This window comes from Rhipicephalus sanguineus, chromosome 3 (assembly GCF_013339695.2).
Source record: "Rhipicephalus sanguineus isolate Rsan-2018 chromosome 3, BIME_Rsan_1.4, whole genome shotgun sequence".
In the NCBI taxonomy this organism is placed as follows: domain Eukaryota; kingdom Metazoa; phylum Arthropoda; class Arachnida; order Ixodida; family Ixodidae; genus Rhipicephalus; species Rhipicephalus sanguineus.
This window is the reverse complement of record NC_051178.1, coordinates 179,040,243-179,065,947: the sequence shown is the minus strand read 5'-3', so window position 1 is coordinate 179,065,947 and position 25,705 is coordinate 179,040,243. Positions and strand designations below refer to the sequence as shown.

General features: G+C 43.3%; 1 protein-coding gene across 1 annotated transcript in view; it reads left to right on the top strand.

Annotated features, from left to right (window-relative positions):
* Positions 1-25,705, top strand: part of LOC119387755 (low-density lipoprotein receptor-related protein 1) — a gene marked incomplete in the record, with an annotated part of 115,342 nt that overhangs the window by 67,639 nt on the left and 21,998 nt on the right. The window contains 7 exon segments of the mRNA XM_037655263.2: positions 16,589-16,681; positions 16,884-17,000; positions 17,745-17,864; positions 20,343-20,462; positions 21,660-21,773; positions 23,331-23,459; positions 24,551-24,825. Coding sequence (XP_037511191.1) covers positions 16,589-16,681; positions 16,884-17,000; positions 17,745-17,864; positions 20,343-20,462; positions 21,660-21,773; positions 23,331-23,459; positions 24,551-24,825 — 968 coding nt within the window.

Genomic DNA, 25,705 nt, shown 5'->3' with positions numbered 1-25,705 from the left:
ACCTGCAAGGCAAACTCCTGTAAGTACGTTTGGCGCAGAATACTGGACGCTTTGCTCTTGCAATAGATTCATGCAGCTTGCTTCGCATCCCTGACAGCTTGCATGTATATTTGAAGTAGGAACGCTTTGTGGCTAACTGGTTTCTTGAAAATATACCATTAATTTGAATTTTGCTTGATGGGAAAAGTAATCCAAATTATCTAAATGTCGGTTTATCGAGTGGACAAAAGCAAACAAATGTTTGAACAAAATGAACAACTTGTGGAAATGATACAGCACTTGCATCCTGTTCAAGGTACCCACATTTCTCACGAATTACTGAAGTTCCTCATGCTTGTGGGGCGACAGCTGAGTGGCCTGTCTGGATTTGTTCAAGTGCACTGATTGCATCAAATGTGCTCCTTCTAGCTTTTCCTTATTTAATAATTAGATTGGTATGGGAACTTAGGAGGGCTGTGCGGTTGTTGCATGATACATGACACTGTACTGAGGTTCTCCAAAGCACCTCCTGAGCATATGTCCCCACAGTTTCATCCTGGTCATGTAATTAACTGATAGAGTTTTTCACATGCATTGAATGCTTGGTGGTAACACGTAAGCCACTAAAAGGAGCAGAACTGGTCTTGAGCCCGCAACTCTTTGTGATGTGTGAACATTGTTTAGGTACTTGCACAGCCCCCCAAAAAATGTTGAATGGTTTCTATTCATCTTTTCCTTCTCGCACTTTGTCAGTGGCCCATGCGTCACTCCACTTTCCACAATTCTAGTTATCACTAGAATTGGCCATTTGTGACTGGTGGGTGATACGAAAGGAACAGAAATGTGCAAAAGGAATTGTTACACCATATTGCTTCCAAATCAAGCTGTCACCTCGAAGCTCTCTTTATGTGACTAAAATAGGTCAAATGTCAGAATAGGTTTAATGTTGTTCATTGTGCCCTGTCATTGCTCGTCGTTGCATGTGGACAACAAGCAACTGTTTTCAAGCAGGGCTTGCCGAAATTCTCCGTAGCCAACCATGTTTTTCAGAAAAGTGTGCAGTGAGTAAATACACTGTTTTGTTTTCTTCTTCTTTTTCAGCTGTGCGAGCCCATTTGCTGTTGTCAAATCGTTATTACATACGGCAGATTGACTTACATAAAATCAGTTCAGAGATACTAGCCCAAAATCTCACCAACTCTGTGGCTCTGGACTTTGATTCGGTCGAAGACTGCATCTACTGGTCGGAGGTGACTGCAGTAGGGGAGCTCCATCAAGCGAATGTGCCTCAGAGGGAGGCAGCAACACGAGGTAAAGAGAATTATGTGCATCAACGAGTGCTTTGTTGCTGCAGTTCTCTAGTTGGCTACATTGGAGAATTACAGTCAAACCTCGTTAATACGTACCTGCTTAAAACGTACAAACGGTCAAGACGTAGTTGCGACAAATCCCCGACCGAGTCTCATAGAGCATAACGCATTCGCTGATAGCTTAAGCCGTAGTGGTTCGTCCTATGCCTACCGGTTAGTGTGTCGTACCCTGTGATAACTTTTTGCGCCATAAATGTTTACTGTGCTGCTGAACTTGCCATCATCACAATGTGCCGCAAAAAGTTTTCCGTCTTTTTTAGAAGTGTAGAGATTGGTCGATCAACAATTCCGACTTTCGTGCGATTGCGGTGATGCCTTTGAGGATAAGCATTGGGAAAAACAAAGGCGAAGGTGGCAGCCACTGACGAACACGCCAGTATGGCTTATCACCGACAACCTTAGCACTATAAGTATCTTCAGCTATCTGCTCGGGCACGTGTGTGGTGTAGTGCTACTTTAGCCTACTGCACGCCTTTAATATACGACAATCTGAACACCCTGGGCCACCGATCGCTGCTGCCTCGTTGTGCAGCACCATGTTCAAGTGCGCACCACCATCTAGAAACGAAAGCAGCTCGCTCTTGCGGAGTTAAGTGTTGCGGTTCGTGGGCGCTGAGAAACCTAGCTGCATTCACGCTATCATGCTAAACGCACGCGTACAATCCAAACGCACATTGTTTGCAGGAAGCTCGTCAGCACCACGTTAACCCAGCAAGCTACTCGCCACATCTGTGCATGATCAGGAGTGAAGTGTATACGAAGAACATTACCACGGCAAATGCACGCATGTGGAACAGCGAGCAGCTCAACAGAGACGGTGTGAGCCAATGAGTCAATGCGCTGCACGCAACTAGCCAGGAGACGATCGGCTCCATGCGGCCGTACAGTGTTCATTGAAACTACGTCAGTTTTCGCTTAGTAGCAGATCACAGTACAGATGTGTACACATGTATCGCGGAAAGCTGATACTGCCCGTTCTGTCGCTACGTCAGTTGCTGCGTATCCCAGACCCTGTAATAGCTTCAGAATGGTCCTTGGCGTCGCTGCCGCGCGCTATCGGATGGTCGTGCACGAGAGTGCCAAAATCTTTTCTGCATTTTGCAAAAATAAAGGTAAGGCTTTGTGGTGGGTACTTTAGGCAATATTTGCTATGGCACTGTATTTATTTCTTTGTTGGAGGCAATGGCGCACGTCAGGAGATGCAAATTTGTACTGGGTGGTTAAAGCGTACTACCGTTTAGCGCATAGTTATGCCGCGTTCCCAGCAGGCACATATTAACGAGGTTTCTCTGTACATGCTTGATTTCCATTATTCAACCTCATTCGGAAATAAAAAGCTTACCTGAACTACCTCAAATTTAAATTTCAGTGATGACGTTTTCAAAAATGAGGTCTGAAGAAATGCTTTTTGTGTGTGTGAAATGTCTTGTTATGATTGTCTATAGGAGGGGTCTTCACCTCAGCTAGCGGCCACACTCACAAAACTAGTCTCCCAGAAGGGCTAGGCAGTGATTAAGGTTGGAGCTAGAGCGCAGTGGGGGGAGGGATTTGTTATTTGAAAGCAGGCTGTTCCCATATCTCATATATGGATCATTCCTGAAGGGGATTTGACATCAGGTTTCGAAGAATATATTGACACTGATGTCCAGAATGACTAAAATCTGGACGCCAATTCTGAAATGTAGACTTTTTCTTCTATAGTTATGTTTTACACATGGTGACTGCATGGGGTGCCTCATGAAAGGAATGCTTGACGCCAGTCACATCTGTGTAGCTCATGAACATACTTATTAAGAAAATTTTAAAAATATCGGATGAAAACAGTCATATGCGGGCCGGACCACTAGTGAACGGTTGGCGAAACGCGGGCCGTGGGACCCCTGGTCGAAAGACTTGTATCTGCAAAATGTAGTCAGTGTGGTACTTGCCACAGAAAAAGCAACGGGTGTCCTAACTGTGTTGCATAATGATAGCTGCAGTCACAGTATGAGCTCAGACTCAGTGGTTGAATACTCATGCTCATTATATAATTAAGGAACATTTACTACGCTAAGTGAAAGTGCCTCTTTTTACTCCTGGTGTGCTTCAGGGCATGACAAGAACGCTTCACTGCGTTAAGTTGTGGTGCACCAGTAAGTATAAATTAAATGCAGTGAAGCTAACTTTAGGCATTCAGTCATTGTGCAATGCACAAGAGCCCATTCTGTGACATACATATCACATGCATTTCAACCATGTCCGATGTTACGGTGTAAAAACTCCACCTGTGGCATTGTTCAGTAACTTCCCACATTTCTATATCAATGTCTGTGGTAACCTGTTTTTAACATTTGTGAGGACTACATTCACTTTAGGGGGCAAGTATTAGACTACTCCTTTCACACAAACACTCAAATGATGCACATAAACCATGTAAGCTAAGACGGTGTTTGATTTATTGTGCTTTGACAGCATTTCCAAACATGATTCAGTGTGGCTAGGGCTAACTCAACACTGGTACTGTTGTCCATTTTGGCTTACATGATATGGAATGCTTGAGGCTTGGACTTATCTGATAAGCCCTTTTACGATGATATATTTAAAGACACCTAGCCATATTTTGTTGCATCTGTGATGGGCATCATCATGTTTATCACAATGATAATTTTTTTTTGTCAGGATAGCAACATGGGATTCACTTTAGAAGATAATGCAGTCTACCAATCTGGAAAATTCGGAAAACTTGGAATTGTCAGGGAATTTGGGCATGTCTGGAAAAGTCAGGGAATTGTCATGGAATTTTTTAAAAACCTGGCTTGGTCATGGAAACTGACTGACATTAGTTTGTGCGAACATCACGAAAACATTTACCCTTGATGAAAGTTTATGAAGTCGCTCCTTTTTCTGCAACAACAGTAAACAGCTATGCAGAAGCGTAAAAGAAAGGGCAGTGCCTACTGTTGTCTCTACAGATCACACACCCTTGATGAAAGCGTATAAAGTCGCTCCTTTTTCTGCAACAACAGTAAACAGCTATGCAGAAGCGTAAAAGAAAGGGCAGTGCCTACTGTTGTCTCTACAGATCACACACCCTTGATGAAAGCTTATAAAGTCGCTCCTTTTTCTGCAACAACAGTAAACAGCTATGCAGAAGCGTAAAAGAAAGGGCAGTGCCTACTGTTGTCTCTACAGATCACACACCCTTGATGAAAGCGTATAAAGTCGCTCCTTTTTCTGCAACAACAGTAAACAGCTATGCAGAAGCGTAAAAGAAAGGGCAGTGCCTACTGTTGTCTCTACAGATCACACACCCTTGATGAAAGCTTATAAAGTCGCTCCTTTTTCTGCAACAACAGTAAACAGCTATGCAGAAGCGTAAAAGAAAGGGCAGTGCCTACTGTTGTCTCTGCAGATCACACACCCTTGATGAAAGCTTATAAAGTCATTCCTTTTTCTGCAACAACAGTGAACAGCTATGCAGAAGCGTAAAAGAAAGGGCAGTGCCTACTGTTGTGTCTACAGATCACACACCCTTGATGAAAGCATATAAAGTCGCTCCTTTTTCTGCAACAACAGTAAACAGCTATGCAGAAGCGTAAAAGAAAGGGCAGTGCATACTGTTGTTTCTACAGGTCACGCACTATATCCCAATTCCCAAGCATGACATTCTCACACCGATGAATTTTTGCTTGCCTGAGCCGTGACTGCAGCTCGGCTTGAAGGCATTCTGGTTTGGCCGGAAGCAGTATGAGCAGGAGGCTTACTAGGCTGGGTCATGCTCGTTCAGTGGCGATGCAGCAGCAGACGTCCTCAATTCTGCACTCAGTTTATGCAAGGGCCCCGTCTCTCTCTCTGTCTTCTTTTTTAGCCACTTGAGGGCCCGTTTTCAGTACACAGATAGTCATTTGCAAGCAGGCTTACCAGTCAGAAAATAGGCTCGGGATCATCACGGAAAACCTGGAAAATTCAGGGAATTTGGAAAAATTAAATTGGTAGACACCCTGGTCCAGCTAAAGTAAAAGCTAAAAAATTAGCACTTTGAGAAAGTTGACTGTGGTTGCTATTTTTACCTTTAGGTGTTGCACTCCACGACAGTACAGAATCCAGATGGCTTAGCTGTGGATTGGATTGGTAGAAACCTCTATTGGTGTGACAAGGGCAAAGACACAATTGAAGTGTCTCACTTGGACGGAAAGTTCCGCAAGGTCCTTATCAGGACTGGCCTCGAAGAACCTCGTGCCATAGTTGTGGATCCTGTTGATGGGTAAGCCCACCTATTTTTCTTTAGGTGCGCAGTGGCAAAAATCCCTGCTTTGCACTACTGTGTTGCAACATACTGCTTTATTTAGTTTCATTCTTGAACATCGGCACATTTTTTGTACCGTGTTTCGTTCACTGTGCTTTTTATATCCCTCTCTTTTTTCTTTTTTTTCTCTCTCCTTTTTCTTTTTTTTTTTGCATGATGAACCACTAACAGGGGTACTCGTTAGAAGTTCTGGAGAGCTCTCACCATTTGCTTATTTTGATGGTCACCAAAGTTTCTGCAAATTCTTTCTATACAAACCTTAGCTTCTTTATGGCTAAAAGAATGATAAAGGGGCAGGTGTAGTTAAATTGTGGCGTGATATCTTCAGTGACCTGTGGCTTAGGTACCACACAGAAAGGATTTACAAGTGTTGAAAAAGCTGCTGCTATATCGCCTTGTTTGTCACACTTCTTGGCTACGATTACCAACCTCCGTAGTGAAACGGGCCTTTGGTTATTTGTTCTATTTTTATTTTATTTTTTAGCTACATGTACTGGACGGATTGGGGTGAGCACCCATACATTGGAAAAGCGGAGATGGATGGCTCAAACGTGCAAGTCCTGGTGAACGAGTCTTCAGAGTCTATGGGCTGGCCCAACGCACTTACCTTGGATTTGATCACTCGCCAGTTGTTCTGGGCTGACGCCAAACATGACTACATTGCAACGGCCAATTTGGATGGAGGCAACATTCGCATCCTTGCTAGAAATGGTTTGTAGACTGGTCACATATTGTCTTTGTATTTTGTCACAACATGCTTGGTAGTTATCCACTAGTCAAACAGTGTGATCAAATAATACACGCAAGAGTGTGAGTAATCAGTGTGTTAACATTAGTGTCCTTACTAATAGCATACAGCGAGCACCTTAGTCCTTTTTTAAACCCCTTGATGTCGTTATATGTGCTTCTTCACAACAGACAGGCTTGTTTAATGTGTGTGGGAAATTCTTGTACATGAAGTTGTACATGTGCTATGAAGCTTGCGTTATCAAAATGCAGAGTGCATACTCCTTTAAATGTAACTTATGAATGATATGAAATGGCCTTTTTATTACTGTTGACTGCTGCAGCATCATTGTTGCATCATGATGTTGCAGCATCATTTTCAAGCTCTAGCATTGTTATTTCCGGCCTTATATGCATGCATGCTGAACTCCACACAATATTCAGTATGTCCAATAGGCTTACACTACATTCTCACAGTTGCATTCACGAAATCTCTCGTATGAAACTTTTTGTAATTTTTGTAATGAAGCTGGAAAAACATCATGTAACAAACAGTTAAGATTGATTCTGTGAAGTAGTTGCTGGAAGCAGTGAATGGCAGGTCTTGTGACAACTCCACAGTACACCTCAATGTGTGCTCTTGCAGTTGCCAACAGCAGAGTGTTATGCATACATTAGTGGGATTTATGGCCTTTGCATCTGATGCACTGACCGTTACTGTACTCTTGCTCTTCAGGGCCCACATCCCCATTACACCATGTGTTTGCTATGACACTGTTTGAAGACAAACTCTACTGGACTGACTGGGAAAGCAAGGCAGTGCACTACTGCAACAAGAACAACTGCACAAACATCACCACACTTGTTCGCACTGCCATTCGACCTATGGACATTCAGGTGCAACACCCTCTGAGGCAGAGACCAAGTGAGTTTATCAACATTCATTGAATGTAATCTTCCTCTTAAGCCTTTCGGCGTTGGTTAAACCTGTCAGTGTTGGTCTTTTTTTTCAGAGGTAACACACTTACAGAAACAGGTCTTATTTCTCGGTTATTATAAAACAAACACAGTCGTTTATTTTTGGTTATGTAGAAAGGAAAAGTCAGCATTCTGACGAAATTTGATTGTTGTACGTGCTAACTGGTAGGGGTATGGCATAAGCGGTCAATGAGTACATTAGACCATATGAAGACTGCATTGGGGTTTTGTCTCAACTATATTTAATACTGAACAATGGCTCGAGTATGGTTTAATTACATTTCGATGTAATAGACCCATAAGGATATGACAGATGGCAGAAATACTAGAGTGGTGACCTTGTGCTGCAGCATGAATATTCGAATTAGAATTGTACTTTAGCTCAAAAATTCCTAGGTTGTGCAAACTGAAAGAGAGGAGAAATTTGGCTTCTAGGAATGTACACTAGATGACAGAATTGCTTCAGAGCTTGCTAACTTACACATTACTGTGTACGATGAAGTGAAAAGAATGGAGGCTGCATAGGTATGTCGGCGACACTGACAGCGTTCAGTCTTTTTGTTTCTGCATGCAATAACTGTTATGTGTTGTTTTACATCGATTTATCAATTCATTTCCCAGCTTCTTAATTTCAAGATCGTTTTTCTTAGCATCTGACTACTTTTTGAAACATTGGTGAAACATTATCCTTCCATCTGTTTGTACTGTTATAGTTCTGTCAGACACAAGCAAGGAATATCGAAACAGAAAAGTGAAACCAGAGATTTGTGTCTTTAGACAGGGTACATGCTAGTGTGCTTGACTGGAGCTGTAAAGCCTGACCCATAAACTCATCTCCATCAGGTGTCGTTGTACTAGCTCAACACAAGCATTTTATCAAGTAGGAACCATTTATTAAATGTTGCACTGGCATGTAAAAGCTTTTTAATGTCACGCAGCTTCACACACTGCATTTCATTCTGTGCAGGGTTTCTGGTCATAACACCGTCATTTTGTTATGCAGATGACTCAGTAGCTGTTGTATACCATATTTTAGTGCTTATAACCAGCATGATAAGCCCAGATAAAGCGTATAGCGTGAGTGCCAGTTGTATGCAAGCTTCCAAAGAAGTCTTTATGGCAGTGTTGTTCCGTCTTGCTGTAAGGCTCATTGGGTTTCTGCAGATAGCAGCAGGGAAAGCAGTGATGATTCAACTTGACAATGTTGCTTCTGTAACATTTATTTTGTAAACTGTAGTAAAGTAGCTGCTTTGTTAAATTGGTACATTATTGAAGGACGTAAACAGCACAGATAACAAAAGACAGTAAAAGAATACACAGAAAGACCTTGTGGTGTCTTCTTTCTCTGTGCTTTATCATCCAGGCTGCTTACTTTTGTCATTGAGTTTAAAAGGATTTTTATTAGAGCTGTGCGAATAGCAAAATTTTGGGTGCGAAGCGAATTCGAATATTTAAGTGTGAGTGCGAATCGAATCGAATATTTTTCGAATATTTCTCGAATATTGCTCAAATATTTTTCTAATACTTCGAAGCGCAATTGCAGGAAAAAAAAGGTTAGAGAGGATTCCTAAGCACATTCTTATGAGATAGCAACATGAAAGTGTTTCTTTTTGCTAGGTTGATGAAGCACTGGCAGGATGGTGTTTCATAGTTGTCTTAACAAGAATGAATCAATGTAGAGGCCGAATTCTATTTATGTACATGATTTGGTGCAACGAAAGTGTTGCTGACAACACTTTACACGTGATGGGCAAAGATGCCATTTCCTCAGCCTCTCCTCCTCTTTCAACTTCTGTGGAAGCCCAACTGATGTGGTAGTCAAGGGTGTGCTCCCTTAAAGTCTGGAGTTCCAAATCTGCCTCGTAGACGTCGATATATAAGAACATCTGAAATTTTGGATGCTAAAAAGCTTCGGCTTCCGATTTTTCGGACTTCCTGCCCAAATTTCAGGTCCAAAACAGCATTAATTCAGCCCTCACCTCTGCCACATCTTTCATCTCCATGTTGAAACCAGCGTTTTCTTGAGTTAGTAAATTTGCGACCGTAGCAGAGCTTGAAAGGCAGCTTTGCCTCAATACCGGGGTGTGATGAGGTGAAGCACACTGAAAATCTAGGGACCACTTCCAATCGGACGTTGACTGTGCCTTGGCAAAGTTCGACCGTAACGGAGCTTGAAAGGCAGCTTTGCCGCAATACCGGGCTGTGATGAGGTGAAGCATATTGAAAATCTGAAGGGGTCACTTTCAATCGGACGTTGACTGTATTTGTTTTTGGGAAGTTCGAATAGAAAAATTCCAGTGCGAATCGAATCGAATAGCAAACACTATTAGAAAAATATTCGAAATTTCGAATATTCGCACACCCCTAATTTTTATGTATACATTCGAACCCACTTATAACAATATTCAAGTGCCATGAAATTTCCATTGTTGTAACCGATAATTGTTATAAACGGGTTGCATAAAGAAAAGGCAAAATACAGTCCACTGCCAATTTTTCGGACATGCTTGAAAATTTGGACGCATTTGCGGCACCGTCACAAGTCCCATAGACATCAGTGCATAAGAACGTCCGAAATTTCAGGCACTGAAACTCTTCGGCATCTTAGTTTTTGGACTTTCTGCACAAACTGCAGGTTCAAGATGGCATTAATTGAAGCCCCCACCTCTGCCGCGTCTGTAGGTTCGAACCAGCGCTTTCGCGAGTCGATCCATTTGCGGCCGAAGTAGAGCTTTAAAGGTAGCTTTGCCGCAATGCCAAAGTGTGATGGGATGAAGCTAATCAAACATCTGAAGGGGCCACTGTCACGGCGCAGTGCGGCAATGCCTTTACGGATAAGCACCAAAAATGTGCGGAGGCGTGATAGCGGCAGGCGGCAAACGTGCCAGTACAGCTTAGTCGCTGACAACACTTTTGCTAAGCATCTTCAGCTAACTGCTCGGTAGTGCATGTGGCCTAGCGCAATTGTATGTGTACTGCACGCATTTAATAGGCGATAACCCAAACGCGCCACGCCACATCCATGTGCGGTCAGGAACGGAGTGGGCATGCCATAACGAACGCTTTCACGGCAAATGCATGCATACGATACAGCAAGCGCCCCAGCAGTGACGGCGTGACCTTCGTAGGTGACGTGCTGCACACAGGTTGCTACGGCAGCCTATCAGCTTGAGAAACGCTGGGGTGAGATTGCCACGTGCTTCTCACTGGCTTGCGCGAGAAAACATCATGTCTGTCAACCTTGCTTGTTTTACGCGAAGTTCGTAGAACTGTGCAGAATGAGGGGCGAGCCAGTTGACTGTGATCACAGGCAGTGCACTTGAGGCACCCATTTGTGTTTTGAAGGGTGGTGCGGAGTAGCCCATTCATGTTTGGAGAGGTGGAATTGTGGCGGGAGAGGCACGCAAGGTTGTCGATTCTGAAAAGGCTGGAGGACGGCTGCTATTGTATGAGTGCACGGCGGCCGTTGACGGGGTGTAGTGGCTTGAATTTCTCGCTTACTTCTTTCTCTTCAAGGATTACCTTTCAGCACCGACACCTAGCAGCCAGACTTCATTGTTATAAATGATAATGCGGCATGGGGTCATCGTAGTAAGCGGGTTATATTACCATAGAAAACATACAGAAGTTGACGGTGCAGCAGCTTTTCATTGTTATAACCGATATATTGTTAAAACCACTATCGTTACAAGTGGGTTAAACTGTAGTTGCATTCAATGATAATTTCAGTGGTGCAACCATATTTAGGCTGTAGGAACAGATTTTTATTTTTGTTATTTTTACTAGCTGTTTATTGTTTTTGCTCTTTTTCTATTGTGTGCTGTAAATATACAGTGGCTAACTTTTTCATATATTTCTACTGTTATCACTGTGTCACAGTTGTGTTCATGGCTTTACTAACATGCTCACTTGGCACGCTTTGCTTTCTGCACCCGCAGTGCCCGACAACCCCTGCCAGGATAATGGTGGCTGTGCAACGCTGTGCTTACTCAAAGCTGGCGGCAAGTCTACCTGCGCATGCCCTGAAAATTACGTCCTACAAGGGGACTCGGTATCTTGCGAGAACAACTGCACCAGGTAAGGCACCTGTGCAATCTTCTAAGCCTCAAGCTGCCAGTGGAGCAAATTTTTAGGGTCGTTTACACTAATAAATGTTCCACATGCATATTTTATTTTATTAAGCCACTTTTGCAGGAAAAATTACAATTAGCCTTCATGGCAGAGCCTTGCTGACACTGTTAGTTGCAGAAGCATCAAACTTTGCATGCACTATTTACCATGGCAACAAGGTAATCAAGCAGCATTTCGTAGCAACAAGCCATCGAGTCAAATTGATGCTAAATCCAAGTGGAGAGCAGCTGCCACTTTTAACAGTAGCATATAAGCTGGTTTAGTGGCCTTTTGTATTTGTGTCATGCACACTGTCTTGTCTGATTAAGGACATTTTTATGCAGGAATTACTCTAGTTGCTTGGAGTAGATAAGGAGCTGAGACAAAGCACGTTAGGTGTATTACAGTGGCTAAAAGTTAGCCTTAGCAGCAGTCAGTGGTAATGCCAAATAATTGTGCGTGTGTAAGGAAAGGTCTGTTCACGCATAGCTTTCGACACAGTTATTAACTAGCTATTTCTGCACAGAATTGTTAGCAATCGGAGAGAAAAACAAATATCTGGCAATGGGTATTGTGGGACTGAAGTGTTGGAAATGTTGTGACGTGTATTTTTTAATGCCAGAATGAAATATGAGCAGAGGAGCCAAGAGAAAAATGTCGTAACGTCTAAATGCTCTAAACTGTGAGGTGTGGTTTGGTCATAACAAGTTACTAGAATACATTCCAGCTCCAATACTAAGCCCTTATAAGTAAACTATAACTATTATATCAAGATGGTAAGTTTGGCGAGTTGTTTGAAGTTCATTTTGTTGAAACAGTATGCTCGTATATGAGGGACAAGGGGGCATGTCCTGTGCACTCCTCTTGTTGTACCAATGTTACGTAATCTGGTGAATCGAAGAGACGGAATGAATGATTTAGTCTGTTTTCTCGTGTTAAGTTTTTATGCAAATTCTGCTGGTAATGAATCTCTTTCTTCTTTTCTCTACAGTTCACAGTTTGTATGTGAGAAGACATACAAGTGCATCCCTTCACTGTGGCGCTGTGACACCCAGGATGATTGCGGTGATGGTTCTGACGAGCCACCCAGTTGTCCACCATTTTTGTGCAGCCCAGGCCAATTCCAGTGCGCTGATGAACAGTGCATCCAGCCTAGCCAGTTATGTGACGGCAAGCCGCAGTGCACAGGGGGCGATGATGAACATGACTGCGGTATGTTTACCTCTGCCTGACATGTGAGGTCTTGTGTTCCTGCAAAAATTGCTCAGCAATGCAGTTTTGTTGAATTCAAAGAAACTGCATGTAGTTTGACTTTGCTTTACATCTTTACTGTGCAGGATTGTTTTGCTCTTGCATTTGTTGCACTTCAGAGAGGGTGTGCGCTGTAAACTCTTGAGAAAGCCAAGACAATTTTGAACAGTGGAACTGGAAGTGATGCGTTGTCTGAAGTAGTCTTAGCTATGGACCAACTAGTTTAGTTGAACACACTTCTGAGCAAGGTGTCACTTTAAAGACAGAACAGCAGCAGCAAAGAGCATGCCTTTTATCTGTGTTAAGAAGTACTGTGAGAAGAGTGCTCTTAACTAACCATCTGAAGACATTGTGAATACATCTTAAGAAAGGTGTGTTGTCAGCGAGATTACGGTGCAGTGAGTTCCATGCATAATGGGCAATAAAAATTACTATAAGGTGGAGCTCACCGAGGAGAAACATTTAGGTTACTACTTAAAATCAGTTTGGTGTCATCATCTAAGTGACTGCTAGACAGGATGCTTGTTGATGTATTTTGTTATTGCGTAGGGGAGCCTCGTTGAACCGTTTTATCATTTTAGCTGCCGTTTTATCGTGGAAGAAGCCTGCGCAAGGTTTGCGTTTTCACAATCACGTGGGACCCATTCCAGCCAGAGTTATGGCCATAGACATACAAGTACCATGCAATGCCGTGACAAAAATATGTTGGGAAAATGAGCCACATTGATGGAACCAGTTCATGGACAACACTCACCAGCAAAGTGCTGCCTTTCTCCTCTTGGGCCTTTGATGCAATCACGAATGGGAAAAAACAAAACACAACATATAGTACTATTATTATACTTGCCATTGTTTATTACATTGGCAAAGTTTTTATGTTTTCTTACAATTTGGCAGCTACATATCTGCACATATTCTAGTTCTGTGGAAGGCAGCATATCAATGCATTAAAGCTCCACCACACTTTCAGTTGTCTTAATCAGTAAGGCTTATGGTACATACGACAAATCCTGCAGCTTAGAAACCAGTTGCAACAGAAGAATCTGTTCTATTCTTTCACTTCTCTATAATCTTTATTTTCTCGCCCATATTTGAGCCTTGCTATTGCGTAGCTGCATCGCAACAAATATTACGTATCAATCAATCGTCAGTCCTTCTGGTAGTCTCTCTTTCTGCAGTTTGTAATATTACAAAGCTCTGCTATGTGAGGTTAGTGTCCAGTGCCCAATGTGCATTTTGTTTGGGAACACACCCAAACAAAATGACACGACAATTTCTTGTCTTGTCAAGAAAAAACAAGTAATGCTGGCAGAGCACCACCTATCTCGTGGGGACATGAACGCAGCGGTGGTTTGTGTACCTTAAAGGAGAAACTAATTTACGCACATTCTCTTGCAGACAAATATACCTGCCTGCCCAGCCAGTTTAAATGCCCTGGCAATGGGACATCGCAGGCATACTGCATATCAGTGGCATCACGTTGTGATGGCCACATTGACTGCGCAACGGGAGGCGAGGATGAACTCAACTGCCGTAAGAAATTGTTGTTTATTCATTCATTGTCATTATGTTTCAGCATAAGACCGTGTCCCGAAGCTATTATTGCAATTTCTCTAGTTTCTCGCACCAGCTCACAGGGATCTCATAAGGTAGGGCTGTCTGACTGAGACCAACTAGTGAAGAGGTTCATCATCATTAATAATGAAGGTCTGGCAAAGCACTGCAATATCTGTCAGCGACAAACATGGGCATTCTCGCAAATGCAGCATTGGTCTTCATCTTTCTCTTCCATGCACCAAACGAAAACAGTGGTGGTGTGTCTGCTTCATTTAATTAGTAATTGGTTAGTCACTAAAAGAAAAAGAAGAGTGAGAATTACATTAGTATCGTAAGATATTGAAAAACTTGACTAGACAGTCTCTTTCCCAAAAGACCCGGACCCAAATAAGCAAAGCTACAGCAGACTCCATCTTATTGCATGGTGACGTTGCCATTGTCACGATTTGCAAGTGAAATGCAAGAAATTCACTACTCACAATATTATCCACTATTTAAGCAGTCATTTTCCTGCAAACATGCATAAAGTTGTGAAAGATCAATTCGCTTGCCCGGTGTTTTGCTGTCGCTTTGATGTGAGTGTTGTCTAGTTGTTAGCCTCATTCATACTAAGCCTACTGCACGTGCTTTGTGATATACTAGGTTCGTGTTAAGGAAGTCTTAACTTTTGTACCTCAACTGATGATCAACAGGTTATGTCCTCAAGTATTGCAGTTGCTACAAGTGACTGCATAATGGAATGCATTAAATTGATTTTGTTGATCTGAACTTTTTTAGCACTTAAATGAGCATTCTTGTGTATGTTGTTCCCATTCAAATCCACCATGTCAGGAAATCGAACATACAACACTGTGTTTAATAGCTAAAAATCATAGCATACAGCCACCAAAACAAGTTTCATGCCTCTATTGAATATGTGATAATTTGCACATGCTTTTACTCCTTAAAAATTGTGTTGGGCTGGCGTTTCATTGAAGCACTGTTTGCAGCTCCGAAGACTTGTCCAGCTAATCAGTTTAAATGCAACAACAGCCGTTGCATTCCTGATGTATGGACTTGTGATGGAGACAACGACTGCTTCGATGGCTCAGACGAGCCACCTAATTGCGGTGAGTACCTCTACATTCTCTCCCACATTTATACGCAATCTTAGCCTGTCTCAGTGCTGCGACATTGCTCAACATGTAGTCACACCCTGCATTGACTCAGTGTTGCATGCCCGTGTGCCACAGGTAGAGGAGTATTGTGAGGAAGCTGCAGCAGCAGACTGCTACACTTCTCACTTGTGCAAGGCTGGCGCATTTTCTTGTTCAAATGGGATCTATAGTCGGATGCAACTAAAGAAGGCAGGACAGGCCTCGCCCTGATGACTGAAGCGTGGCAGCCGATTGCCTTTGCAACTAAAAAAACAGTCCACGCTCATGTGCTTGGTGATGCTCCCTGATGGTGAGCTCACCGACCGTCCTGCTTGTGACATCAGTCTAGAGCGTGTGCTCATTGGTGCAGGCTTCTATGCATCTGCTTTTGAGATGGAAATGCCACTGCCTTCTAAAGTTGTGCTTGACTATAGAAATTCCTTTTGGTAAGCATATTTGCCCACCAAAAGCACAGAAACAAACACGATATCAACACTTCATTCAATTAATAGAAGCCATATTTGGTAACTAGTGCTGTTTCCTTTCTTTTCAGCGGACAGAGAATGCCCGCCAAATTCGTTCCGGTGTTCATCTGGGCGCTGCATTCCCCTGGCATGGCGCTGTGATGGTGACTACGACTGCTCGGGTCGGGAAGACGAAGGCCCTTCATGCGATGAGGAAGCCATGAGCTGCCACCCATCTTATTTCCGTTGCAACAATGGTCGATGCCTGCCTGGCCATTGGCAGTGCGACTTTGACGACGACTGCGGGGATGGTTCAGACGAGAAGGACTGCGGTGAGTACACACAGCTCACTTGGGCCCACGGATTGGCTCTCCTTCACCTTTTTGAGATGTGTGGGAGGGAAATCTTGACAGCATTCACAAAAATGCTTGTTGTACGCCATATGGAAAATCTCTACCTGAACCGTGAACTGAGGCTGCAATTTTTTATTCAGCGAAGTTTTGATGCTCTGAGTCTTCCCTGTATGGTAAAAATGCCTCTGAAGTTGGTAGTACCGTGCATACTGGACGTGCAGTTATTGTGATAAACTTCTGGCCTCGCAGTGTTCAAAAAGCAATGATATCTTCTATAATTGGAAATGGTTACTTTTGTGCCATATTGTAAGGGACTTACAATTGCAATTGGTGGCTTTCTTTTCGTAAATGCCAGAACGCCGAAGTTGCCTGAACAACGAGTTTCAGTGTGCGAATGGGAGGTGCATCAAGGCTTCCATGCATTGCAACGGAGAGTTCAACTGTGAGGATCGCAGTGATGAGGCCAACTGCAGTATGTATTCCCTTTTCTTGGTCCTCTGTTTCTTTTAATTATTCTAAGTGATATTAGGTTAGTCATTACTGGCTGTCACTGTCTTTCATTTTGGCAATAAAGGAAATCTATTTAATGTAATATGCAAAAGCTTAGAGAGGATGTGTGAAATGAGAAAATCCGGTATGCCTTATTACTCCCCCACCCCCCCTCCTGTCTTCAGATTCGACATGCCGTTCTAATGAGTTCTACTGCAAAGTTGTGGGCCACTGCATTCACAAAGAGTGGCGATGTGATGGCGATGTAGATTGTGCTGATGGCTCGGATGAAGAAGGTTGCAGTGAGTATCGTCTCTCCTTGCTTTCTTGCTTAAAGTGCACGCTGTGGTGACGTGTTAAACACAATGGCATAATGTAGAAGGGATAGACAGTAAATGAGACCACTCTTGCTGTCCTGGTACTGTTATGTATATACGTGCCCTTTACACAGCAAAGGTTCAGCCTGTCGCAAACTGTTCCCTATAGCTGTACTGTTTGCAATTACTTTCATTTCTGCCGAGCTAAACTTTCCGTTAATTGATTGTATATTCACAGCCTATTTGTAGGAAGGAAGATACTAACAAGCACATGTTGTGCAAAACACCATGCAACATGCTGTCCTTGGAACCAACTTGTAATTCTAAAAAAACAGTGTTACAGCTGTAAGTCTCCTAAGAGTGGAACCGAGCATGTTAAATTTCTTTTGCAGCATTATATGATTGGTGCTAGCATAATAGAAAATTTCACAAGCATTTTCGGGATGAACACTTTGTTGTTCCTTAAGTTATTCCTACTGTACTTATTATAGGTTTCATAAGTACTGCGTGCTTTTATGCCATCTAAGAGAAGACCTGTTCAGTCAGATGCTTTTAATGTGCTAAAGTAGGAAATGAGCATAATATAGAGTAATCCATTATATGCCATTTCCTGAAATGAAGCTTATGCTCGCTGTTTTTTAAATCATGTAACTCTTCATGTCACACTTTTTTTGCATTCATTTTGATGCATAATGTTTGTGTCATCATTGAACAACCTTTTTCTTTCAGATATAGCTTGTAAGGCAGGAGAGTTCCAGTGCCAGAATGGGGCTTGCATTACTAGCGCATTCCAATGTGATAATGAAGATGACTGTGGAGATGGCTCTGATGAAGATCACCGGCGTTGCTGTAAGCATATTCCTGTTAGAGTTACTGTATATGCTACCTTTAGGTAGCAGAGTTGCGCATAGGTCTGGCTAGCAACCACAACTATGCGGCGAAGACGCGCTCCGTTTTTGCAGGCGACATGCGTACTGGGTCACCGATCGGCAAGTCTGGCGTGTCGAAGACCGGTGATTAACTTTACTGTGAATGACTAGTGTCAATCCAGTTCGCTGCAGTGGCGCGATCGAGAAATACAAGAATTGACCCGAGCGTCAGCTTCTCCTCAACGCTTGGTTGCTAGCGGCGTTTGGAAGACGGATGCGCAACTCTGCTACCTAAAGGTAGCATATACAGTAACTCTAATTCCTGTGAAGAACTTGCTTTCCCTTGTTTTGTTCATATTTTGGTGAAAAGAAATTGCAGTTATTACATCACATATTATCTAGATTACCTAGATGGCAGGAGCATGTATGGGGTTTTTTCACATTTCATGTAGCATAGGAACGACGGGCAGTACAGACTGCATGGTGTGTGTGGCCCTTCACATTGTAACTGCAACAACAGGGTACCGCCAAAATGTTGCTTGCCTTATTGCATGCGTGTAGAATTTGCTCCTGGAAACATTGTGCATGATGTGGGGCACTACGGAGGGCTAAGACAGAACTTTAAAAATTTTGATTTCTTATCACAAGCTCCGAGTTTGTTGATATGGTGAGTTCGTGGCTTAGCAGATTAAAACACATGCACAGTCTTGCGCAACAGTGTGGTAGCAATCCAATACAGCTCAGACCACTTATAATGTAACCGCTTACAGTGCAGTACCAGCTATAAAAACTGTTTTTTCTGACTCCCGTTTACCCTCTCATAGAACTCCATGTATATGCATACCGCTTATTGTGCAGTCCCCCGAGATGAAAGACCGGTTATAATGCGGCTGCCGGAACATTCTCAGAGATGCTAGGGAGCGAGTGTGCTTCTCAGCGGAGATGCGCCGGCGGGGGAGAGAGCGGCGACGGCGTTACGAAGGAGGAGGGGACGTGGAACGAATGAACAAGGAGCGGGGGGAAAAAAAAAGAGTGATGGCGGTGGGGGGCAGCAGCCCGGCGCAGGTGCGTGGTGTGAGGAGGGGTAGCAGTTGCGTGGCCGACGAAAAAGCCTTTGCCCCCTTTACTTCGGCCGCTTGACATGCGCTCTCCGCTACGTACAGGCGCCCGCGTCCGCATCAAGAGCGCAGATATCGTGCATGCAGCCTCGATTCCCCCGGAAGTAACAATGCTTTGAGACGCGATTGAGCTTTTGCCTTTGCCACCAACAGGCGGACTTACAAGCTTGAAAGACTTTCAGGATAGTTGCCGCGGCTGTTCTCCCGACCGCAAACCGAAACTTCGTTTCACGCGTGATGCCCTCGGTTTAGCTCGCGAGTGCGACCTCTTCTAAGCCCAATCTCCGTGTTGTCTAGGGCAAGCTTCTCGCAACGGCATGCCAAGTTGCAACGCGCACGCTAGGCCTAACAAGCGCTAGTTGCCATGTCAGTGGCCGTGGACTATAGAAGTTGTGGTTTGGTGCAGAGTCAATGAAACATTTTGCAGTTGTTGCATTTTAGAAGGGGTGACTTACATCTTTAACAAAAACACGGGCATGCGTGTGAAACACTCGAGTGGTGGTTTGTGGTCGCCACCGTTTTCAACATCGCGCACGCGCACTGTGTTACCGCAGTGACTTCCCATGACAGCGCATTTTTTCGGCGTTCGTTATGTCGGCACCGCAGGTCCACAGACGCTCACCATTCAACATTTTCAAATGTAAGCGGATGCAAACTTACGTCCCAGTCGCATGCCTTGATAGTTGGAATTGTGCGCCTGCCTGTTGGTCATGTTTTGCGCACGTGCAACCTTTCAAAAATGTTGTTTTGGTGATAGTGCAGTACCGCTTATAGTGCGGATATTCGCGACTCTGCCGACTTACGTTATAAGTGGTCTATGCTGTACGTTCTGCCTTGTCGATAACAAATGGAACATGTTGAGTTGAAGCATACTTATATTAACCCAGTAAGTGGTCATTAGCATACGAGTTCCTTGTTATGGTGCTCTAGTCAGCTGGATATCATTCTAAAGCCGGTACCTTCCTTGGTTGAGGAGTTATATGACATTAAGTCATATGATGGGCACCACAGGCTGCAGTCATGGCAAGCAATGATAATAACAATTGTGAGAGCACTTGTTAGTGTTGTGTATCAGTGGTTAATAAGCGTGATGTGTGGTGCCTCTGTAGTATGCAGAAAAAAAGGAGGCAAGGAAACGAGTATTGTCTCTATGACAGAGGGGAACAAAATTCTGAATTTTCAGTGCTATAATATGTATCCTTAGTGCAGTCAATGGATTTGGTAATGCAAGCTTTCAATGTTTCAAGTGGCATATTTTCTTCTCTAATGCACGTTTATGAAATTTGTGTTAATGAAAGTGATTGTTTTCAAATTTTTCTCTCGTGCTGTGACCCTTGCAGTGCATTTTGCGTGCCCTCCCGGAAAATTCAAGTGCAAGAACAGCCTCTGTGTACCGGGTTCAAGCGTGTGCGACGGAAAGGACGACTGCGGGGATAATTCAGATGAGGACACCCCTCAATGTGAGCCTCTGCTTGTGCTGTTCTTTCATGTGCTTGAACCTGTAAACTATTTTAGACAAAGAATGGTGCTTGTTTAAGAAAACAGCTGTGGCCACTGATTTCATAAGTGCTTCACAATAGGTGGGTGACTGATCTATAGCGCAAATGAAGAGGAGCTGTCGGTGCCCTACTTTTCCCAACGGTCTTCCTTCCTAGTACGGATCAAGAGCAGCGTTCCTTGGTTTTCAAAGATCAGAAAAGAATCTGCACATTCAGCACGACCTGCCAGAAAACATTGGTCACCAGAAAACATTACCTGAAGACCTGAAACATTAAAAAAAGACCATCACATACAGTAGACTCTCGTTAAACGGAACCTGAAGGGACCAAGAAAATGTGTTCCATTTAACAGGAGTTCCGTTTACTGAGAGATGAACAGAAGTGCAGAATCCAAGTATGAAACTAATTATATTAGATGCAGTTGTTCCGTTTAAGCAGCAGTTCCGTTTAACAGATTTCCGTTTACTGAGAGTCTACTGTACAGCGCAATCTTATAAAATTGTGGCACAAACACAAGGAATTGGCATTTTACATGTTAGTTCTGTCTGTTTGGAAATTTAATGCTACATTCCACTGTAGAGTACTCAAAAATAGCCAGGCTAGGCAAAAGAGGGCTTGCAACACCTTTTCTTGAAATATGTGTAGTGTCTGGTTAAACTTCATCTATTAACAAATCTTTTTTAACAATTCTTTCAAATGTGGTGTGTGTGAATGCAGTTTATCACAGCAAACTGCTGTCATTGCCATCCTGTCATCACCATCTGCCCTTCCTTTTGAAATTCAAACTACTTGGAGCACCTGCTTCTGTGCCCATTTGAAATATTCTTTGGTGTGACCTCGAGATCACCTGGTACGAGCAGCCCTTTCTCACGTCACTTGTTTACATTGATGCAATGTGCTCGACTGAAAGTCTAATAATTTCAATCCTCAAACTTTTGCCTAGCCTTGAGATGCCAGCAGAAAAAACTTTCTAGCTTTGCCACAGCTACTTCGTAAACTGCTCCTTGTATACTTGCTTCTGTTGAAATTAGCATTCAGGGAACTGTTTAGCATGAGACTGTATGCTCAGATACAGCTGTGTGATTCTGCAGAAGCTCGGTTTGCTTTTGCCATTCTAAATTGATTGGAAACTGAGTGCTGCATGCTTGCTTTTTCTAGGTCATCATTGCAAGGCACACGAGTTCAAGTGCAAGAGCCAGCGATGCATAGCAAGCAATTTGTTCTGCAATGGCATTGACGACTGTGGTGACGGCACTGATGAAGAAGACTGCGGTAAGAACTCGAACACGTCATGTATCTGCTTTAGTGCTGTCCTTCAAAAGTGAGAGCGCCTTTAAAAGGGCCCTACAACACTTTTCCAAGTAATCGTCGAATGGCTTCATTGAAAAGAGCTTATTGCCTCACGAATTGACTGCCGCAAAAGTATTTAGAATCCATCAAGTACGAGCGGAGTTACAGGAATTTGTTGCACACTTCAAGCGCTTTCTCTCTCATTTCGTACTAGCGAGTGTGCTGAGAGTCATGAAGGAAGGGGGATGACAAGGGGGCAAGAAGGTTCATCCCTTCGTCAGTGCGTGTCGTGACCTCTTGAGCACTTTTTCTCTTTTTTTCTTCAAACACCTGGCTTGCTCTCAGTGTGATCACGAGCGCACCCGTGGGCACGTGGTGGCATCCTGCGGGGATCCCGGTAACTAAGCAGCTAACGATGCTCAAATTAGCTGATAGCCGTGGACTTTGGGTTTATGGCATCATCTGTCGAGAGAAGAGGGAATGATTTCTAGCTGACTTTGAGAATTGTAAATTCCAGGTTACGTGCTGCACTATAACGTTTGGCTCGAGTGTTCTCAGGAGCCTCTACGACCACTTGGCAGCATTTTCTGACCATGCTGAAAAAGTGTTGCAGGGCCCGTAAAGGGGAATCAAAGTGAAACATTAAACCAGTTCATACCGATGAATTATTCTTTGAAAACTCTATTGTTATCGATTTTGCAATCATATGTCCATTGTTAAAGGAGAACCTGAAGGTCAGTCTCATTGTTTTAATTTTGCACCGAAAACTTCAGAACCTGAAGGTGAGTGTGAAATCACAAATTTTGGCAGCATTGGCTCAATAAAATTTCCTTGAACATGCCATGTTAATTTTTTGGCTCCCTCAGAATGCTATGTAATTCGATGAAGAATTGTGTAGACCCTAGCCGTCAGAATCTACTACGTTGATGCATGAACTTCTAGGGCAGTGTCACTGCCTGTATCTTTTTTTCATGTTTTCTGGCCTTTCAAGCATCTTTTCACTACAAAAGTGGTGGATTTGGTGCTGTGGAAGGGTAATTAACTAACAAAAAAGAAAACATTATTTTCTTTAGTGTCCCCTTAATGCAATAGCATTACAATGCTCCAAAGTTCTAAGTTTGCTCCTTTCTTTCTTTTACCATAGTTTATTTGCCAGAGAGCATTCGCTACCCGCAGTGGTAGCTTAGCAGGTGAGGTGTCATGCTGCTAAGCTCGATGACGCGGGCTCGTTTCCTGGCTACAGTGGCCACATTTCAGTGATGGCGAAATGCAAGGACACATATGTACTTAGATTTAGGCCCACGTAAGAAAAACTCATGTAGTTGAAATTGACCTGGAGTCCCCCACTACGGTGTGCCTAATAATCATATCATTGTTTTGGCATGTAAAGCCTCAGCAGTTATTACAGCATTCGCTGTAATGTATGCTTCAAGTCCTGTAGAATATCCTAGGTATTCTGTTTGAGGCTGGCCTCCTTCTTTCTTTTGAATTCTGTGGAGAAAAAAAAAGTATATATTTTGTATTGTTGCTCTCTTCTAGACACGGGACCTTGTCGATTCGGCACCTGTTCTCAGACTTGCAACATCAAAAAGAATTCAACCCACAGCTGCAGTTGTGCTCACGGTTTTGTTAAAGATCACCGACGCAACAATTCCTGTGTGGCACAAGGTAAGTTTTGTATTAACTTTGAATTGCAAAATGTATTGTTAGAAAAAGATGCACGAAGAGTGAAGAGCTGGTAACCCTAATGAAAAAAAGCAAGAAGGTTTCGACTGGTTAGCTATGTCTAGCTACATGGCACTAGCTGCTTTGGCTGATTCATTTTACTTTGTGAAAATAGTTAGAGGGGCTGGGGTACTTTTAACTGAGAGTTTCGCTGGAAGTGTGGCATGCTCACAGCGATAGTGAAATTTAGAATCTTTGTTTGTACAGTTGTGCTGAACAGCAAATAGAAGGCATGGCTGCATCTTAGTGCACCACAATCACTTTGCAAGCCTTGTTCAGATTGCATAAAACGGAGACTATATGTACCTGTGAAACTAAGTTCATAGTCGTAATTACTAATGTTTATGTATGTTCTCTGGCCATTTTACAGGGTCTAAAATGTCACAAAGGAACCAGTTGAATGGTTAAAGAATCTGTCCGGGTCTTACATTAATTTTCGTGCTATCATCGTTGAAGAAGGGGATGCAAAAGTGATGCGAAATGTAAAGCGTGCTAATTGCCAGCCTATCTTTTCACGTTGATATGGCACCTTAGTTTTGCTTGCAAATGTAGTGGGGAATCTGGGTAGTCGGTTAGTGCAAATAAAAAGACATAGTTATTGCATACACCTTAATAAATTATGGGATGATTTCAGCGCGCACAGGACAAAGACGAAAGGAAGTAGACGAACACCGTTTGTCTACTTCTTTTCGTTTTTGTCTGTTCTGTGCGCACTGAAATCATCCCATAATGAATTCCTACCAACTCGTCCAGTTTTCATTACTTTTGTCATAATAAATGCCTCTGAAGGAATCACATTGGTGGTGTAGCTCTCTTGTTCTTTGCACTTCAGAATGGTCTTGCATTTATCGTTGCATAGAACTCAACATCCAACAAGTCACTTTGAATCCGGATTGGCGTTACGGTATCTATGCTGAGCAGAACGTAACATGCTGATAACACTGCAAACTGGATTCAGCAGAATCTTCTAGTTTCAGTGCTGAGATGCGCTTCAAGTTATCTCGACTGACAGGGTGCATGCATTTGTCTTTCAGGAGACAAAGCCTTCCTACTGGTGGCAAGCGAAAACGAGCTCCGCCACGTGGACCCATACAAGTCGTCGCACCAGGACGGCCAAGGCATGCTGGGCAACTTGGACCCTTCGAATCGCATCCACGCTGTCGACCTGTTCTACAACGACTCTCAGACGCTGGTGTTCTGGGCCAGCTTGCACATGGGTGCCATTTACCGCAGACGCCTTTCACCACTGCCCCGAAGAACAGAAAATGTCCGACGCAAGCGACAAGCAGCTAGCGACGCTGCTGTACTGGTAAGCCTGCGTGTTTGCTGTCACATGACTAGTAGTATCCATTTGTATAAATACTCACCACGGTAGCTTAGCAGCTAGAGCATTGCGATGCTAAACACCAGAGTGTGGGTTGAATGGCTGGCCACGATGTCTGCATTTTGATGGAAATGAAAAGCAAAAACACTAGTAGGTGGAAATCAAAAAACCCCAAGTAATTCAGCAGAACCAATTTCAGTTTTCTGTGTCCATGTGCTTAGGAGTTATCGATTAATTCACTGCCAACTGCTAGCTTCCTGGTTAGCTCAATTGGTAGAGCGACTGCCCCAGAAAAGCGTTGATCCCGGGTTCGATCCCCGGACCAGGATGAATTTTTCAGCAACTATGAAGCTTTCTTTCTGAGAAATTCGTATTGATTTCCTTGTGGCTTCATGCTACAAAAAGGTGGTTATCAATTTTCGTTTCTTAACTTTTCCACCACCTTGCGGGATTCCGCAGAACTGATTTGCAGTATTTCGAATTAATCGAGAACACTTTACCATGCTGTGCTTCATAATCACATCTTGGTGTACACAAAACTAGAGTAACACTTTGCAAAACCAAGCTTATCTGCAGATTAAGCAGTCAATACGAGGGATCCATATTTTGCTTCAGTTGACATCAGAAGAATGCCACGACAAGTGTGCTGCCGCCTACTTACACGCACTAGCATGAAAGTAGACAGAAATTCCATTGATAAGCATCACTTTCCATTTTTGCATAGAAGGAAGAGATTTTTTTTACTAGCTTACTGCATAGTTGCACATGTGCTCGAGATGTAAAACTCTAACCATTGCGGTCAGACTAAGTGCCTGTCACACTGAGTCAGCGCAACTTTGCCACTAAAATTCCTGCCAAGATTCTA